Source organism: Hemitrygon akajei, chromosome 9, assembly GCF_048418815.1.
Source record: "Hemitrygon akajei chromosome 9, sHemAka1.3, whole genome shotgun sequence".
In the NCBI taxonomy this organism is placed as follows: domain Eukaryota; kingdom Metazoa; phylum Chordata; class Chondrichthyes; order Myliobatiformes; family Dasyatidae; genus Hemitrygon; species Hemitrygon akajei.
Genome location: NC_133132.1, coordinates 58,102,049 through 58,122,065, shown reverse-complemented (window position 1 = coordinate 58,122,065; position 20,017 = coordinate 58,102,049). Strand labels below are relative to the sequence as shown.

Here is a 20,017-nt window from a genome sequence, read left to right as displayed (position 1 = left end):
CACTCATGAAAGCAGCTCGTCATCTCTCCTATCAAGCTGCCTTAGGATTATATATGTTTCAATAAGGTTACCTTTCGTTCTTCTCAACTCTACAGAATATAGACCAAACCTGACAAGCCTCACATCTCATCAGTCTTGTTTGGACTGTTTCCAAAGCTACCGTATCCTTTCTCATTTAAGTAGACCATTTTTGTGAACAGTACTCTAGGTGAGCTTTCACCAACACCCTATACAATTGTAATAGAATTTCCCTATTTCTGAATTCCAACTTCTTTTACAAAGAGGCCAACATGCAATTTGCTCTCATAACTACTTTTTGATATTTGTCCTGTAACTATGATTGAAATGATGAAGTCCAAGTGGCCTGAAGTGTTTTGTAATTCTCCCAATGCTGATGCTGTATTTTGATTTAATCATTTCTCTTATTTTGCTGCAATCTTGCACCTAGTAGCAACAAGCAAAATTGAATTCATAATTGGAGGCAAAAGAGACTTCAGAGGTTGGAACCTGAAGCAAACTGAGCTGCTGGAGGGAAGAGTTCAGGTGAAAGGTCCTGACTCTCCACTTCTCTCCATCATAGTGTGTTGGCTGCTGAGTTCCTCCAGCAGCATTTTCTTTTGTATTACATTCATTATTGTCTTTTTTTTGGGTGCAAATACGGCATTATAGTCTTTTAACATCTTTGGACTATTTTTACTGTGCCCATGGTCTTTTTTTTAATTAATTATGCTATTGTTTGCACTGTTGTAACTATGTGGTTTTGTGCAGGTCTTATAGCTTTAGTTTTTGGTCTTGTTTGTCTGGTGGATTTGGAGCTCCTTTCCAGGGAACGCGCTAAGACAGTAGCGCAATATTAATACGCAGCAGCCTCTCCGGACTCCGGATTGGGGATTGCCAAACATTATGTGGATTTTCTAGTGTAGTCTGTTTTGTCATGTGCTTTTGTGATATCATTCTGGAGGAACGTTGTCTCATTTTTTAACTGCATTGCATTTGTGGTTTCTAAATGACAATAAACTGAATCTGAATCTGAATCTGATTAGAGCAGCCAGATTTTTTTATTTAAAGGCAGGTGCTGCCACCTTCTGGTATTTTCTGCCATTACACAATTACTGTTCCATTTAGCAGTCTTCATTGTCTTCAAATGCTTTGTATAAATTCTCTTCAAGAACACCTCTGTGTCAATACCTGAGACAATTTCAACAGGGTTGGAATAATAGCGGCCTTGTTTCCTGCCCTAAAATGCTGAATGCACTTCAGAGATACTTTAAAAGTCTGTGAAGTACTAGGTAAGTTACTAATGTCATTAAACGTTTGGTTTGGATGCTGTGGTTGATTTTATTGTCACAGTGAAACTCATTCCATACTGATCATTTTATCACATTGACGTAGTACTAGGGAGAGAACAACATCAGAATGTCCAATATTATGTTACAAAGTGCAGTGCAGGCAGACACTAAGATGCAAGGCCAATGAGGTTGATTGTGAGGTTTATCATACTCGGGGTCCATTCAATAGTCATATAACAACAGGATAGAAGCTGTCCTTGAGACTGGTGGTATGTGCCTTCGGGCATTTTTATCTTCTGCCCAATGGAGGGAAGGGGGAAGAAGACAGAATGACCAGGGTGAGTGGCATCTTCAATTATGCTGGCTGCTTTACTGAGGCAGCAAGAGGTGTAGACAGAGTCCTTGTAGGGAAGGCTGTTTTTACAGCTCTCTGCAGTTTCTTGCAATCTCAAGCAGAGTAGTTGACATACCAAGCTGTGATGCATCTAGATAGGATGCTTTCTATGGCGTATCCATAAAAATGGGCGAGGGTCTTTGGGGACATACCAAATTTGTTTAGCCTCCTGAAGAAGTGGTGACAAGTCTTTCCCATCAACAACAACAGACTCTGGATCCTTAAATAAAGTCAATGCTGGGATGGCTCAGCAGATCAAGCAACATCCATGGAGGGAGCAGAAAGTCACCTTTTCAGGTCAACGAACTCTCATTAAAAGCTAGTCTTTGTAAAAGGGGAGGAGGTAGAGAGAGCAAAAGGAATATTTGTGGAGATCAAGACTAAATAGATAACAGAGGATGGTGGGTTGTTGATAGCTTAATGAGTAAAGTGAAGGCTAGTTAATGATTGAATTACAGAGTCATTGAGGATGAAAACAAATCCTTCAGTACACATCAAATATTAACCATCCATTTACAATAGTCCTATAGATCTTCAAGTCGTACATCATGGAAACAGGCCATTTGGCCCAGCTGGTCCATGCTGGCCAAGATGCCTCATCCAAGCCAGTCTCATTTGCCAGCATTTGGTCTATAACTGTCTAAACCTTTTCAATCCATGTACCTCTCCAGCGGTCTTTAAAAAGTTGTTACTGAACCTGCCTCAATCACGTCCTTTGGTAGCTCATCCCTTATTTTATTCTCTCCACATTTTTATCAACTTCCCACAGACTCTGACACTCACCACACACCAGTGGCAAGTCACTGTGTCCAATTAACATACTAACCCACATGCCTTTGGGGTGTGAGAGCAAACCAGAGCACCTAGAAGGGATGCTCACAGGGACAATGTGCAAACTCCACACAGCTATCACCGACGGTCAGGATTAAACTGAGCCAACAACTCTACCAGCTGTAGAACTGTGCTGCCCTAAATGTAAAACTGCCTGGAGAAGAAATAAGTAGAGGGATTTGACTGAGTTCAGAAAAGAGGAGGAAAAAAAACAAGAAAACAAGCCATGTTGTGAGAGTGAAGAAAAGGGAGTTATGGAAAAATGAAACAAGGAGTAATACGGCACAGAAACAGGCCATTCAGCCCATCTGCTCCATGCTGACCAAGATTTTCAACCAATCTAGTCTCATTTGCCCAAGTTTATGCATATCCCCCCAAAAATGCCTTTCCTGTCCATGTATCTGTCCTACTGTCTTTTAAAAATTGTCATTGCACCTGCCTCAACCACTTCCTCTGCACCTCATTCCATACCTTTACCACCCTCCGTGTAAAAGGAATTCACCCTTTATGTTATGATTAAGTCTTTCTCCTCTCACCTTAAATCTAAAAACTTTAGACTTGATTCCCCAACCCTGGGAAAAAGACATTACATTCACCCCTTTAATACTCCTTATGATTTTGTACATCTCTACAAGATCACTCCTCAATCGCTTACACTCAAAGAAAACAGCCCTAGCTTGTGGAATCATGTTGATCCCTGTAAGTCAGACTCTCTAGTCTGAGCAACAACCTTGTAAATATTTTCCACACTTTCCAGTGTAATAACCTATAGCAGGCCAAACAAAACTGAACACACTGCCCTCACCGACTGACTGTGGACTTCAGAAAGGGGAAGCTGGGAGAGGCATTCATCAGTCTTCATTGGGGGGTGGGGGGGCAGCAGTGGAAAGGGTAAGTAGCATCGACTTCCTGTACGTCAACATCTCAGAAGATCTATTCTGAGTCTGACAGATTGATGCAACCCAGAGAAGGCATGCCTGCAGCTCTATTTATGAGCAGTTTGGGGAGATGTAAGACTCTAGCCCAAATATCTAGAGATGTACAGTACAGAGCATTCTGCTTGGCTGGATTACAGCCTGGTAAGGAAATTCCAATACACCGGATCGTAAGAAGCTGCAGAGAGTTGTAGACTCAGCTAACTCCATCCTAGGCCTTACCATCCCCACCACTGAGGACATCTTCAAGGGATGGTGCCTCAAAAATCCAGCATCCATCTCGTTATTTATTGCTAATTACTTTTATTTGCATTTGCACAGTTTGTTGTTCATTGATCCTGTTTACAGTTACTGTTCTAAAGATTTGCTAAGTATGCCCACAGGAAGAAGAATGTCAGGGTTGTATGTGGTGACATGTATGTACCCTGATAATAAATTTTACATTGAACTTTTTCCATCATTAAAAACCCTCACCATCCAGGAAATGCCCCCCTTGCATTACTACCGTCAGAGAGGAGGTAGGAGCCTGTAGGCCTAAACATATTTTAAAAGCAGCTTCTTCCCCTCCACCATCAGATTCCCGCATAGTCCATGACCACTAGCTCACGATTCCTCTTTTGTTTAGTAATATTTATTTATTATGTAATATAATAAATTTCATGACAAGAATCAGTGAAAATAGTGAAATGTTCTTTGGTTTAGTGAAAAGCTTTCTTTAGCATGCCACCAATGTAGAACAATCCTGCACAAAAATACATCATGGTGGTACGAGAGAAAAGCAATCACAGAATGCAGTAAAGTGTTACAGTTACAAAGAAAGTGCAGTGCAGGCAGACAATAAGGGGCAAGGGCAATGACAGTTAGATTGTTAGATCAATGGTCCATCTTATCGTACTAGAAGTCCATTCAACAGCGGGATAAAAGCTGTCCTTGGCGCTATTGGTATTTGCTGTCACGCTTTTGTATCTTCTACTGCCTTAGCCTCAATGGCCATCTTCATCACCTCCTCAAAAACCTTAATTATTTTGAATATCTTTTCACCCAATCTCTCTCCACTTGACGAATAGCCTATATTTCTACTTTGTGCACTATGTGGATAACTTCACATTTTTCCACATTACATTCCATCTTCCTTCTTGTCTGCTCTCTCTCTCTCAACCGTCTGTAGCCCCAGGAAGATTTATATCCTTGTCCCTGACTCACAATTTTTTCTGGTTTTGTATCATTAGCAAATTTGGAGAAGTGACATTCCATTCTTTCAGACAAATTGTTAATATAGATTGTTAATAGCAACAGCCAAGGCAGCAACCCTTGTGGTAACCTATGTAATCACAGACTGCCTGTCTGAGAAGGATCCATTTATCCTCATTGCTTTCTGCCTGAAAACAATTTCTTAGCTCACGTCAGTGTTGACTCCAGTCCCAAAAGCTTCAACTATACAACCAAAGGCTAAATGCTGTAAAAAAGAACTTTCTGAGAATCTAAGTAAACCTCACAACTGGTGCTCCCTTCTCTATTCTGTTGGTGATATCCTCAACAAATTTCAGTGAATTAGTCTAACCTGGTTGTCCTTTCATAAATATGTGCTGACTCAAAGTCAAAGGTATGTCTATTGTCAAACGCACAAATCAGCGCATGTCTGGATGATTGTATGCAGGTTTGGTTGGCCCCGTTATATGAAGAAAATGGAGTGAGGGCAGATGAGGTTTACCACAATGCTGCTTGGGTTACTGGGTATGAGTTATAACGAACAGTTGAACAAACTTGGGTTGTTCTCCCTAGAGTGTCAGAGGCCGAGGGGAGACATGACAGAGTGTTTGAAAATGATGAGGGACATAGATAGGGTAGACAGTCAGAATATTTTCCCCAGGGTAGAAATGCCAAACATCAGAGGACAGGTTTTTAATGTTAAAGGAGGAAAGCTAAAAAGCGATGTGAGGAGCAAGTTTTTTTTATAACACAGAGAGTGGTAGGTGCCCAGAATAGTTTTAAGTTCAAAGTACATTTATTATCAAAGTACGTATAGAGATTTGTCTCCTTAAAGGCAGCTACAAAACAAGGAACGTGAAAGAACCCGTTTAAAAAGACCAACAAACACCCAATGCACAAAAAAACCCACAATCAATAAAAGCAAGCAAAAGCATTCAGGACTTAAGTGAGTCCATGTAGACACAAAGCCCGGAGCAGGCCTGCAGCCTCAGTCTCAGTGCTGCGAAGAGCAGAGCGATTGTCACGAAGAAGCGAGCAGAACCGGCCTGACCCTTGTCTCTGGTCCCGACACCCTGCCTTTTCAATCCATCTTGCCCAGCATTTTAACTGCCCAAACACTGGGTCGCCCCTTGCACTAGGACCTGGGCCCTATCGCATCAATATACTCTGGGCCTGGACCCCAACACCAGATTTTGGCCTGGTAGTTAGATCAATCAACCCTCATTCTTGGATTAGGTGGATGGGCCTGGAAACTCCTTTGTCTTGCACACCCTGACTCCATCTCGACCCTTCACCGATCACTTTTCCTCAAACATGCCTCGACCCTCAAGTCTGCCTCGCTTTCGCTCTCTTCTTCATTGTTTGCAGTGATTGTTTATCACAGTTTTCCACAGAAAAAATCTTTAATAATAAGATATTTAGTTGCGCTTCTTGCTTATGAACTGCCAGTAAACTGTCACCCCTCTTCAGTAGTGCCATCTTAAACCAGAGGTAATAGTGGACTCAGGAAGTTTGGTGAAAATTAAGAGGCATTTAGATAGACACATGAACATGAAGGGAATAGAGGCATATGGATGATACACAGGAGGAAGACTTTTAGTATAAATTAGCATTAAAATAGGCAGAACATGATGAGCCAAAAGACCTTCGTATTGCTGTAATGTTCTGTGTTCTATGTAACTACATGTATGCATGGGTGCAATAAAAAACATATTTGCAGCATCATGTAAGTAGAATTAACAAGAAAAACATAAATTACTAACTTTTTTACAAGTAAAGACATAGACCAAAAATACGCATTTTGTGCAAAGTGATTAAAGTGGTCATTGTGTTGTGAAGCTGCAGTGATTAAGATTTTTCCAGTTGGTTCAAGAACCAAATGATTGAATGGAAGTTGGTGACCTTGAAGGTGGTGATGTGGAACTTCAGGCTTCTCTACCCCCCACCTGGTGGTAGCAGTGAGAAAGTGGCATGGCCCGGCTGGTCTGGTTTTTCATTGATTCCATTATGGTTATTGCAGTTATTGATTAGTTGTTCTTCCTCTCACTGCCTTGTGGCACGTCGGGCAACAGCCCTGCCATTTCTTTAGCATTTGTCTGTTATTTACCAGATGCAATTGCTAGCTCGGCGCTCAACCCAGCATGGATGGAAAGCCAGGTCCACACAGCTTGAAGTCTGGTGTTGATGGCACTACACCACTGGCTGGCTACTTATTGCATATGCCTGCAAGAAAATTAATCTCAGGGTTGTATATGGTGACACATATGCACTTTGATAATAAATTTACTTTAAACTTTGATCTTTAACGATGGATGCTAGCTTCTCGAGGCTGTGCCTCTTGTGGGTACTACTTGATGGTTGGAGGGATATGCCTGTGATCTGAGAAATGTTACTCTGCTCGATCCTGATGAAGGGCCTCGGCCCAAAAAGTCGGCTGTTTACTGTTTTCCATAGATGCTGCCTGGCCTGCTGAGTTCCTCCAGCATTTTGTGTGTGTTACTTGGATTTCCTGCATCTGCAGGTTTTCTCTTGTTTCTGTTCGATCCTATTATTTTCTTCAAACTGTTAGTCTCCAGGACTTCCTCTATAGCTGATGTTAGGCTAAAGAGATCAGCAGTTCTCTTTTTGCTTTCACCTTCCTTTTTCAAATAGTTGGGTCACAGGAACAATTCCAGAAACTAGGGCTTTGGACATTGATGACCAGAACACTCATTATTTCAACAGCCATCTTTTTCAAAGCTCCACTCCTAGGCGTCACTTCAAGGGTTGTATAGCATTCACCTGTAAATGTTTCACAGATTATGTTTACACGGTGATGTATTGCACAATTTTACAATGAGCAAGAGTCGTTTCTTTGCCACAACAAATAAGGAAAATGTTGCTATTTCTGTCAGCTTCATACATTTTTCACTTGGATGAGAAGCTTCCTTTAATTTCTCCCCTCAGCCTCACCTTACCAGTTGGGATTTCATGCCTTACAGAAATATATTTTTCTCTGCCAACTGTACATTATTTCTTTATATGTTAGCCTTTGCCTGTCCATTGTGATACTTTCCAATGCATTTTGCCAGTCATGTCCTTCATACTTTCATAGTTTTCTTGCCTGAGCTCTTAGATTCAGACTGAACTGCATTGCTTTCAAATTCAATGCAAAACTCTATGATACTACCATTTAATGCTATAGACTAATACCATTAAGCAAAGGGTCCATCAACCCCAGGCTGGGAACCTCTGCCTTTGATCATTTACAAGATTTTCAATTAACCCTTTCTTATTTAATTAAACAAAATCTGAAACAGATTTTTCCCTTGTTAGATCTTCAATATTCTGATCCAGAAAACCACGTTGTACACTTTACATGAATTTGTTCATATTTGTTCATATTTCTGTATTCCTTTATGATGCAGAAAGAGGTCATTTGTCCTCTTGTGAGTCATGATCTCCACAGCAATCCACTATCTTTATCCTGCACCCTACTATATCTGCATTGGCCTCCACAGTAGTGACAACTAACAGTGGGCAATTAACTTACCATCCACCATCTTTGGACTACCTGGAAAAAACCACCAGTAACAAGGGGATGTGCAAACTCCATAGATTGGAGGCTGGGAGCCTCAGCTTTGGGTCACTGGAGCGGTGAATCAGCAGCACTACTAGATATGCTACCGTGCCATTCCAATTAGTATTAATTTGACATCTTCCACTATATTGACAGTATTAAATCCTGCATAATTAATTTATTCTCTGTTACATCTACCTATAATATCCCAAGAAAAAAATTGGCATACTCCAACTGCTACTATTGGCATACTCTATATTACTAATAATACTAATTTTGGCATACTCAATATTATCATCACAGCTTCTATCCCAATGTTATCAGACTATTGAACTGAGCTTTCATAGGATAAAGATGAGCTCTTAATCTCACAATATAGCTTGTTGTGGCCTTTGCACTTTGTCTACCTGCACTGTACTTTCTCTGTAACTGTAACACTATATTCTGTATTCTGTTTTCAGTTTGGCAACTTTGATGTATTTAGGTATGTCATGATCTGTCCAGATCAGAGGTTCTCAGCCTGAGGTCCACAGGGTTGATTGGAGTATTGCACAGATGCAACAGAAGCATTCCTGTGATTCCTGTGCAGGTCCAGCGAAGAGCTTTAAAACCCTAGTCTCTATAAAAGAGAGGTATCGCTTAGCCTAGTGGTCATCGTGGGAGTGGTCATCGTTGGAGTAATATGCAGCAGAGTGGTAAGGCTTTGGCAAGGTGGACGAACTCGTGTGCGATTAGAGATTGGTCAGTCTGACATTGTGGGCATCACTGAGTCCTGGCTGAAAGAAGGCCAGAGTTGGGACTTTAATGTCAAAGGATATACTTTGTATTGAAAGGACAGGCAGGAAGGAATAGGCGGTAGTGTGGTAAACTATGTATACCTGTCTGGACACACCCCTCTGCTGACTGCTCCTGTGGCTCCTCCCACAGACCCCTGTATAAAGGCGATTGGAGGCACTGCTCCTCCCTCAGTCTCCAAGATGTCATGGTCCCTTTTTCTGCTAATAAAAGCCTATCGTTCACCTCCCGTCTCTGAGAGTTATTGATGGTGCATCAGGTGGTGTGGCTCTATTGGTAAGAGATGGAATTACATCTTCAGAAAGAGGTAACATAGGTTCAGAGAATGTTGAATCTTTGTGGGTGGAGTTAAGAAACTGCAAGGTTGAAAAAACCATTATGGGAATCATATATAGGCCTCCAAATAGTAGCGAGATGTGGGGTTGAGATTGCAAAGGGAGCTGGAAAAGGCATGTAATAAAGGTAATGACACAATTGTGATGGAGGACTTCAATATGCAAGGGGACAGGAAAATCAAGTTGGTGTCAGATTGCAAGAAAGGGAATTTGTTGAATGCCTAAGGGATGGTTTTTTTTTTAGAGCAGCTTGTGCTTGAGCCTACTAGGGGAAAGGCTGTCTTAGATTTGGTGTTGGGTAATAACCCAGATCTTATTTGGGAGCTGAATGTAAAGAAACCCTTAGGAGGAAGTGATCATAATATGATTGAATTCATACTGTAACTTGAGAGGCAGAAGCATAAGTCACATGTATCAGTATCACAATGGAATAAAGGGAATTACAGAGGCATGAGAAAGGAGCTTGCCTAGGTGGATTGGAGGGAGATACTATGGGGACGATGGCACAACAGAGGTGGCTGGAGTTTTTGGGAGTAGTTCACAAGATGCAGGATAGATCTGTCCCACAAAGGAAGAAGTTCTCAAATGGCAGGGGTAGGCAACTGTGGCTGACAAAGGAAATTCAGGACTGCATAAAAGCCAAAGATGGGGCATATAAGGTAGCAAAAGTGAGTGAGAAGATGGATTATTGGGAAACTTTCAAAATCCAACAAAAGGAAACCAAAAGAGCTATAAGAAGGGAAAAGATGAAATATGAGGGCAAACTAGCCAATAATATAAAGCAAGATACCAAATGATTTTTCAGTTATATAAATAGTAAAAGGGAAGAGATAACAGATACATTGGTCATGATCTTTCAAGAATCACTTGATTCTGGCATGGTCCCAGAGAACTGGAAGATATGCAAGTGTCAGAAGGGAGGAAGGCAAAATAAATTACAGGCAGTTAGCCTAACCTCAGTGGTTGGGAAAGTGTTGGTGTCTATTATTAAGGATGAGGTTTTGGGGTACTTGGAGACTAATGATAAAATAACTGAAAGTCAGCATGGTGTCTGTGAAGGAAAATCTTGCCTGACAAATCTGTTAGAGTTCTTTGAGGAAGTAACAAGCAGGGTGGACAAAGGAGAGGTAGTGGATGTCATTTACTTGGATTTTTAGAAGGCATTCATTAAAGTGCCTCACATGAGGCTGCTTAATAAGATAAAATCCTATAGTGTTACCGGAAAAATACTGGCAAGGATAAAGAAATGGCTCACAGGCAGGAGGTAGCGAGTGGGAATAAAAAGGGCCATTTCTGGTTGGCCGCCAGTGACTAGTGGTGTTCCTCAGGGGTCAGTATTGGGACCGCTACTTTTTACATTGTTTGTCAATGATTTAGATAGTGGAATTGATGGCTTTGTGGCAAAGTTTGTAGATGATACAAAGATAGGTGGAGGGGTAGGTAGTGCTGAGGAAGCAATGCGATTGCAGCAGGACTAACACAAATTGGAAGAATGGGCAAAAAAGTGGCAGATGGAATACAGTGTTGGGAAATGTATGATAACGCATTTTGGTAAAAGGAACAACAGTGCAGACTATTATCTAAATAGGGAGAAGTTTCAAACATCAGAGGTGCAAAGAGACTTCATGCAAGTCTCCCCGAAGCTTATTACAGGTTGAGTCTGTGGTAAAGAAGGCAAATGCATTTATTTCAAGGGGACTAGAATATAAAAGCAATGAGATAATGCTGAGCCTTTATAAGACAACACTTGGAGTATTATCAACGGCTTTGTGCCCCATATCTCAGAAAGGATGTGTTTGGAGAGAGTCCAGAAGAGGTTCATGAGGATGATTCCAGGAATGAAAGGGGTAACATTTGAGGAGTGTGTGGCAGCTTTGGTCCTGAACTCACTGGAATTTAGGAGAATGCAGGGTGATCTCATTGAAACCTACCAAATGTTGAAAGGACTAGATAGCGTGGATGTGAAGAGGATGTTCCCTATGGTGGGGGTATCCAGAACTAGAGGGCACAGCCTTGAAATAGAGGGGAGACCTTTTAGAACAGAGGTAAAGAGGTATTTTTATAGCCAGAGAGTGGTGAATCTGTGGAATGCTTTGCCACAGACTGTGGTGGAGACCAAGTCAATGGGTGTAATTAAGGTGGAAGTTTATTATTTCCTGATCGGTCAGGGCATCAAAGGATATGGTGAGAAGGCAGGTGTATGGGACTGAATGAGATCTGGGATCAGCTATGATGGAATAGCAGAGCAGACTCAATGGGCTGACTGGCCTAATTGTGCTTTTATGTCTTATGGTCTTATGGACCCATTACTTAACGGTATCGGACCATGGCATAAAAATGGCTGGGAATCCTAGTCTAGATGAAACGGACATGAAAAGCTTTTCTATGTATCTCAGTATATGCCCACCACTCAGATTTCTAGTATCTGGAGTGTTTTTAAATTTTTCATTTAGACAAATCTGTTTTAATTTGTTGGTGATAACAAATTATTGGTTTTAAAGATGTAAATAATCTGGATTTTCTTCCACAGCCCACCTTCCAAGCCCTTTTCTGCAACTTGACAGTGTGTGGTAAAATAAATATAGCGACAGTAATAGAACTGGGAAACATTTCACGCCTCAGTGAACAATCGCTCATTCCGCTTTCGAATCGTTCAGCAGCGATGCGAGTGACAGCAAATCAAAGGGAATTTTGCTGACACTGTGAGATCACACCCCACCTCGCATGTTTACAAAGGATTAGTGTTTGTGTGTAGTAGAGTTTACCTGAGTCAATGCCTGATATCTGCTGTTTGTGTTATAGGATACTTTGGGCTAGGTGTTCAGTGAAATAGCAAATACTTTAATATGGTCTCGTCCGCTTACTGACAATGTTTGCAGCTGATCAATGAAAGCTTGACAGAGACGATCTTCACCACTCGGGAGTTGCGTGCATCTTGCAGTGTGGTAGCTATAAAACCATATGATACAGGAGCAAAGTCTAGTCAACAGTGCTGAGGGCGAGAGGGTTAACAACTTTAAGTTCCTTGGAGTGAACAGCACCAATAATCTGTCCTGATTCAATCACATAAATGCCATGGCTAAGAATGAACATCGACTCCTCTACTATCTCAGGAGGCTAAAAATTTAGCATGACTCCTATGACGCTCACCAATTTGTACAGATGCATCACAGAAAGCATCCTTTCAGGACAATTCATGGCTTGTTATGGCAAATGTTCCTGCCTACGAGGACAAGAAACAGCAGAGAGTTATGAAGACAGCTCAGCACATCACAGAAACTTGCCTCCCCTCCACGGACTTCTTTCTACCTTGACCAAACAGCCAACAGAATCAAAGACCCCACTTACCCTAGTCATTCTCTCTTCTCCCACTCCCTATCAGGCAGAAGATACAGAAGTCTAAAAGCATGTACCACCAAGTGAAAATTTCAACTTAAAAGCATGGCCATTTTCCTCGCTGATATAAGACTTTTGAATGATCCCCTAATCATTCCCAAGCTGGGGTCCATGGACCCTTTGCTTAATGGTATTAGTCCATGGCATAAAAAAGGTTGGGAACCCCTGCCCTAGTACAATATGATGGACTCTTAATCTCACAATCTACCTTATCATGGCAAGGAACCTTACTGCCTGCCTGCACTGAACTTCCTCTATAACTGAAACACTATGTTCCACATTCTGTTTTCGTCTTCCCCTTACTATGTCAAGGTACTGATGTGATAAAATAATCTGTATGGATGGCATGTAAGAAATTTTTTTTTAAACTGTATCTCAGTACATATGACAATCATAAACTATATTTTATCCATTAAGATCATCGTGCTGGCTTCGTCATTCAATTATCTCTGATTTTTTCAGTTGTATTCTCTCACCCTCTCTCTATAACCAATCAAAAACCTGTCAATCTGTGCCTTTAATATACCCAGTAATTTGGCCTCCAAAACCCTCTATGACAATGAACTTCAGAGATTCACAGCCCTCTGGATGAAAGAAAAACCTCTTCTTCTTTAATATCACCGGACCAGACAAGCCCAGGCATCATCCCTGAAGAAGATGGCAGAGTTTGTCAATAAAACGTTGGTTATAATCAATACCTGTATCCGGCTGGAAGCCCAAGTAGAGTTTAATCGCCTTATTTAAGTTCCAAAGGGATATTTCTTTATTTTGAGGTTGTACACTCAGTCCCTAGACTCTGCTCTAATGCAAACATCCTCTCTATCCAGTCCTTTTGGCAATGATTGTGAAGAATCAAGGCTTGATCCCTAACCTTTAGAACATACACCAGGAGGCAGTGAGGGAAATGGTCACACTCTTAAATTGAAGTTTTTAAGGTGAGAGAGGGATGTTTAAAGGAGATCTGTGAGGCAGGTGGCACAGAGCGGCGTGCCTGGAGCGTGCTGCCGGAGAAGGTGATGGAAGTTGATACAATAGCTGCGTTGAAGAGCAACAGTCTGCTGGAGGAACTCAGTGAGTCAAGAAACATCTGTCGAGGGGAAAAGGAACTGTCGACACTTCAGGTCCCGGTGCAGGGTTTCAAACAGAAATGTTGACATCTCCTTTCTCTCCACATATACTAACTGACCTGCTGAGTTCTTCCAGCAGATTGTTTGTAGCTCTAGGTTCAGACATCTCGCGTCCCTAGCAACATTTAAGAGACGTTAAAACAGACACAAGAACAGCTAGGGAATGGAGGGAATAGACCATGTGCAGGCAGATGTGCATTTTAAATTGACAGTATGGTTGGCATAGATATTGTGGGCCAAATGTCCTGTTCTTGTGCTGTATTGGTCAACGTTTTATATTCTGTGACTGTGGATCTGGGCTGGTATATGTAATTGGTATACGTAACCAGCATCCTTGTCCCAAGTTACTACACCCCTTCTGCTATAGCAAGCATTTACAGAAGGTTGGGTTCAAAAAAAGAATTTCAAGTTTGAATTATTCTTCCCTACTTCACTCACCCCCTAACCAATGCGTTGCCACTCCTACCCTTCTGCAGCTCCCATGCTCAAAAAGGGGAATAGTTTCATGGCCCACAGAACAGCATTCAAACCACAAGACATTTTTTGCCAGAACAGAGAATACGTAAAAATAAATAATCATTGTCTTGTGGTTATCGACACATATTTGACAACTATGTCCTGGGATTTAATGCTATGAGAACTACAAATCTCATCACGTTGTGAGTGGTAATTCATCACACACAAAAAAAGATCAGACTTTTAAGACAAACAATCTCTAGATCTCAGTGCTAATTATTGCCAATGATCAGAATTTTCCTCACTGGCCTATTCCTGATTTGACATTGCTTGGTTGAACTTTGAAAATGCTTATGATCCACAAAGTTTGATATTTAATTGGATCTTTTTCCCTGCTTTGAATTGTTTACGTAAATTGTTCTAAACCCATCGGTTATCACTCAGTCACCTACTTGCTTCAAAAGGTTAACAGAATTTTACCCCTCTCAGCTTACCTGGACAAACTTCTCCAGTGCTGGCCCATCCAGACAGCTGTAGTTTGTAAGGAACTTAAGCTTTGCCAGTTGGAAGTTATTCCGAGTGTGAGCCTCTGCTTGCATCTCCAGCACCTGGAATACTGTAGCTCCCAGGAATAAATACGTAAAGTATCCCAGTAGCAGAACCACAGTGCAACTGATTCTGATGCCGTAGATGGTGAAGTATGACATGGCTATGAACGTATCTTCAAAACCCACTTCAGCACTAACCATCGAGCACCATCTCACTTGGCTGGGTGAATCAAATGGGCTGAGCTGCCGCTGGACTCATTATAGCAGCTGTGGGGTTTTCATTTCACCTTGTGTCCAGATGAAAACCTTTGCTTATTCTCTGCCGGCTGACTGTATTCAATAGATATCCACAGTCAATTTTCTTTTCTTTACAGGCCATTACACACCATTTACCTCACTCAGGCGTTTGTTATTTAGCAGGGTGTGATATAGAGAAACAAGCGCATGCTGAACAGATGGTTAATAGGATTGTCACTGTCAGGGTTCCCGATTTTCCAATACAAACCTTGGATTCAGAGTCGGGTTTTGTGAGGTTATGAAAGATACACAAAATTTAATGTAGTTTTATTTTTACTCTCTAATTAGCAGCAGAGAGCTACATTTTCTTTCCACTGTGGAAAGTTTGTAAATTCTAATGTTAAGAACTGATAATGGTGTCATATTTTATAGATCATCATGAAAACAGGCCCTTCAGCCCAAATGGTCCATGCCAACCAAAATGTCCATCCAAGCTGGTCCCATTTGCCTGTGTTCGGCCCATATCCCTCCAACCCTTTCCTATTCATGTATTTTTTAAATATTGCTATGGTGCCTGCCTCAATCATTTCCTCTGGCAGCTCATTCCATATACAGACCACCTTCTGCATGAAAAAGTTGTCCCTCAGGTCCCTATTAAATCTTTCCCATCTCACCTTAAACTATGGCTTCTAATTATTGATTTTGCAGCCCTGATAAAAAGACTGTGTACATTCAGCCTCATGACTGTACATCTTTATAACATCACCCGAGTCTCCTAAGATGTGATGTGGGATGGAGGTGGGGGGATGATAAGGAGTTTTCTTTTACCTGCTGATATATTCTCGAGGTGTAATGATCATCACTAGGTTGTTCTTAATGTGTGGAATCACATCTATGCACCAAGAAGTGTCCTGAAGCTCTCCTCCATTTTGAGCTATTTCTTTACAGGTCTTCCTAATTAAACCTAATTAAACTTTCTCTTGAGTTTTATCCAAAAACTGCTCTGATTTCGTTTTTGGTCAACTGCTGCAATGTTTCTCTTTGCAGATTTTTGTTTGCTGACTCACCAGTGAAGTTTCATTAGACATTTAGCTCCACTAAAGTCCAGATATGTAAATACCAGATATTACTATTTCTTTTAGACTTTTTTTGTATAAGAATTTCCTCAAGCCTATTTGAACTTGACTGGTGAACTAAAAGAGTAGTATTATTCTAGGTTTCCTTTCCTGTAACAACTCATGTATCTCTGTAAGACCAAGTTCCCGAGTGTGTCTTTAGTGAGCCAGTGACCTGCTCAAAGGCACAGTTGTCTGTTTAGTGGCTTTCATTGTCATTGCTACTTGGATTCATGACAGGGATCGTCACAGGAATCACATCCATTCAGTCTAGTGGCCCTGTACATGTGGAAGCCAGTTCACATCTCAACCATGCTCACTCTGACCAGCATCATCCCAAAGTCAGTATAGCTGTCTGTCTTGCTAAGCAGCCACCAGTCTTGTGCATAACTCAGTGACTGTTTGCAGAATCCTGGAAGTGTCTCCAACAAACCTCTGGGGGGGATTCTGAGGTAGAGGCCCAAGGTGGCAGTAACTTTTGCAATGGGTGAAAGAATTCCGAGAAATTAATGGACCCATGGGTAAGTTTAAAAATTCACATCACCATCACTCTCATTGTGTCATAGAGCATATAAGCAGGCCTTTCAGCCCATCATGTCCATGTTAACTATCAAGTACTTAACCATATTAAATGATGACTATCTGTATTTTAATGCATTACCAACACTCAGTGTGTAGTCTGCTGTACCTTGGCAGTTCAACTATTTTCCACTCTAACAGACCATTACACATGCCAAAACCTATATCTTACTTCTTCTAAGGGAATTTGTGTGAATCATTAGGTGGGAGTCCATTCCTAACTTGTCATTTTTACTGCTTTTAACCTTCACCTTCATTTCTACACCAAACCTACACCTTCATAAACCTAAAATTCATTATTTAGGGTCTTCTTCCACACCAATACTGACGATCATCTTTCCCACTACACCTTTTGATCCTCTTGCTACCCCTAATTTGTTACGTGGTTTGCTGGACATCTAATCTTGAATGAGACACAAGCTCTTTCATTTAAACAATCAGAATTCCAAAATGATTGGCTGAGCCCACCCTTACTAACAAATCTACTTCCCTTACTTATTTTCTGGACTGGACTGATTTGTTAAGGTGGATGAATTGACAGCAGAGGTAGCAATATGTGGCCATGATCCAATAGCTACAACTGCAGGGTGATCGGAACTGCGCTGTAAACATGTCACCTTATACAATGGTCCAAAAGAACAGAAAAGCAGGCTGGATAGATGTGTTAATCAAGGGACATACCAGAGCAGAGTTGATTTGTGATATAGAGACTGTGAATAGTAATTTAGAATTGGTTTGGACCGAGATCATGAATAACCAGGAAAGAAGACATAGGTCCCAAAATGTGACCTCTTGATAGGGTAGAACATAAATGGGGAAATATCTAAAGCATACTTTAAGAACACTGTAGTTGCAATGAGGGATATTCATTTACATGACTTTTCAGAACAGTATGTTACAGAACTTACCCAGAATAGGGCATTTTATTTGGTTGTGAGTAATGTGGAAAGATTAATAAGAGATTTGCGGTCATACATCCCCTAAGAGGAGTTGACCACAGTATGATTTAATTCAAGTCTTGTATCTCTTATGCTCAACCACAGAACAGTAACCACAGACTTCAACATAAACCAGGGCAATGATAATGGCATGAAGGTTAAATTGTCTAAGGTAGATTGGGAAAGTGAGAGTCAGGTCAGTAGATGAAGATTTAAACAGCTAGTATATAACACTTAGCAGGAAATTATCCCAATTAATAAGAGGAGTTCCATGAGAAAGAGGTCAATAATTATAATAAATTGAATAACAGGGCAAAGGATGATGGTAGGCCAGAGGACTGGGAAGTTTTTAGGATATTGCAGCAAAAGACAAAAATGCTTATAAAGTGAGATAAAGTTGGTTTTGTGAGAAACCACATTCAATATCAAAGCAATAAGAGTTTATATAGATGTATAAATAAAGAGATGGCTAAGACCAACATGGGGCCTCCAGAGAATGAGGCTTTGCTTTATTTGTTCAAAGGATGTGGGTTTCACAAGCTGAATCAGCACTTAATTCCCCATCCCCTATTGCCCTTGAGAAGGTGGAGGGAGCTGCCTTTTGAACTGCTGCAGTCCTAAAGGTTTATGTGCACACACATGACATCTATTGATGGTAAGATGCTGGATTCAAGAAGGAAACAGCTAATCATTCAGGAAAGCTGAACATAATTAAACCAAATCAAAGTTGTTTATGAAAGGTAAATCGCGTCTATCAAAATTGTTTGAATTCTTTAAAAATGTGACAGGCAGATTTTACAGAGTGAAACTTGTGCATATAATTATATTTCGATTTCCAAGATGAGGTGCTGGAGGAGGAAATGAAATGTAAGTTTTCCAAACATGTTGATGATATAAAACTAGCAGGATGGGCATATTGTGATGAGGCCATTGTGATTTTGCAGCAAAAGATTGAGTGATTAGTTGAAAACCTGGCAAATGGAGCTCAACATGGGTCTCTAATGATCTATCCAGGTCCCAACATATTGATGCAAACATGTAGAAGACACACTACCGGCTACACTTCATTAAGAGTTTGAGGGGATTTGGTATGTCATCAAATACACTAGCAAATTTCTACACAAATATGGTGGAGAGCATTCTGACTGGTTGCATTGCTTCCTGGAATGGGGGCTCAAATGTGAAGGATTGAAAGAGGCTGCAGAGGGTTTTAGATTCAACCAGCTCCATTATGGGCAACAAGCTTCCCTACCATTGAGGAGATCTTTGAAAAACTGTGCCTCAATAAGGTGGCATTCATCATTAAGGACTCCCGCAATGCCTTCTTCTCATTACTATCATCTGACAGAAGTACAGGAGCCTGAAAACCCCCTCTGGATGTTTTAAGAGGAGTTTCTTCCCCTCTGCCATCTGATTTCTGAATGACCCATGAACCCAGGTTTGTTTTTGATTGGTTGAATGATTGATTCTAACTTAAAGCAATGTTTATGTCTTGCACTGTACCACTGCCACAAAACGCAAAATTTCACAACATACGTTAGTGATAATAAAACCGGTTCTGAAAAGGTGGATTAATATCAAAATGGAAGGAGACTGCAAATGAATGAACTTCAGCGGCATCTACAGACAGGCATACTTTATTGATCCCGAGGGAAATTGGGTTTCATTACAGTCGCACCAACCAAGAATAGTGTAGAAGTATAGCAATATAAAACCATAAATAATTAAATAATAATAAGTAAATTATGCCAAATGGAAATAAGTCCAGGACCAGCCTATTGGCTCGGGGTGTCTGACACTCCGAGGGAGGAGTTGTAAAGTTTGATGGCCACAGGCAGGAATGACTTCCTATGACGCTCAGTGTTACATCTTGGTGGAATGAGTCTCTGGCTGAATGTACTCCTGTGCCTAACCAGTACATTATGGAGTGGATGGGAGACATTGTCCAAGATGGCATGCAATTTGGACAGCGTCCTCTTTTCAGACACCACCGTCAGAGAGTCCAGTTCCACCCCCACAACATCACTGGCCTTATGAATGAACTTGTTGATTCTGTTGGTGTCTGCTACCCTCAGCCTGCTGCCCCAGCACACAACAGCAAACATGATAGCACTGGCCACCACAGACTCGCTGACCACAGAACATCCTCAGCATCATCTGGCAGATGTTAAAGGACCTCAGTCTCCTCAGGAAGTAGACGGCTCTGATCCTTCTTGTAGACAGCCTCAGTGTTCATTGACCAGTCCAGTTTATTGTCAATTCGTATCCCCAGGT

At 41.2% G+C, this 20,017-nt stretch overlaps 1 protein-coding gene across 1 annotated transcript in view; it reads right to left on the bottom strand.

Annotated features, from left to right (window-relative positions):
• kcnk17 (potassium channel, subfamily K, member 17) overlaps positions 1-15,033 on the bottom strand; it is a 41,450-nt gene extending 26,417 nt beyond the window's left edge. The window contains exon 1 of the mRNA XM_073055348.1: positions 14,821-15,033. Coding sequence (XP_072911449.1) covers positions 14,821-15,033 — 213 coding nt within the window. The remainder of the gene's footprint in view (positions 1-14,820) is intronic.
• Positions 15,034-20,017: the final 4,984 nt, after the last annotated feature.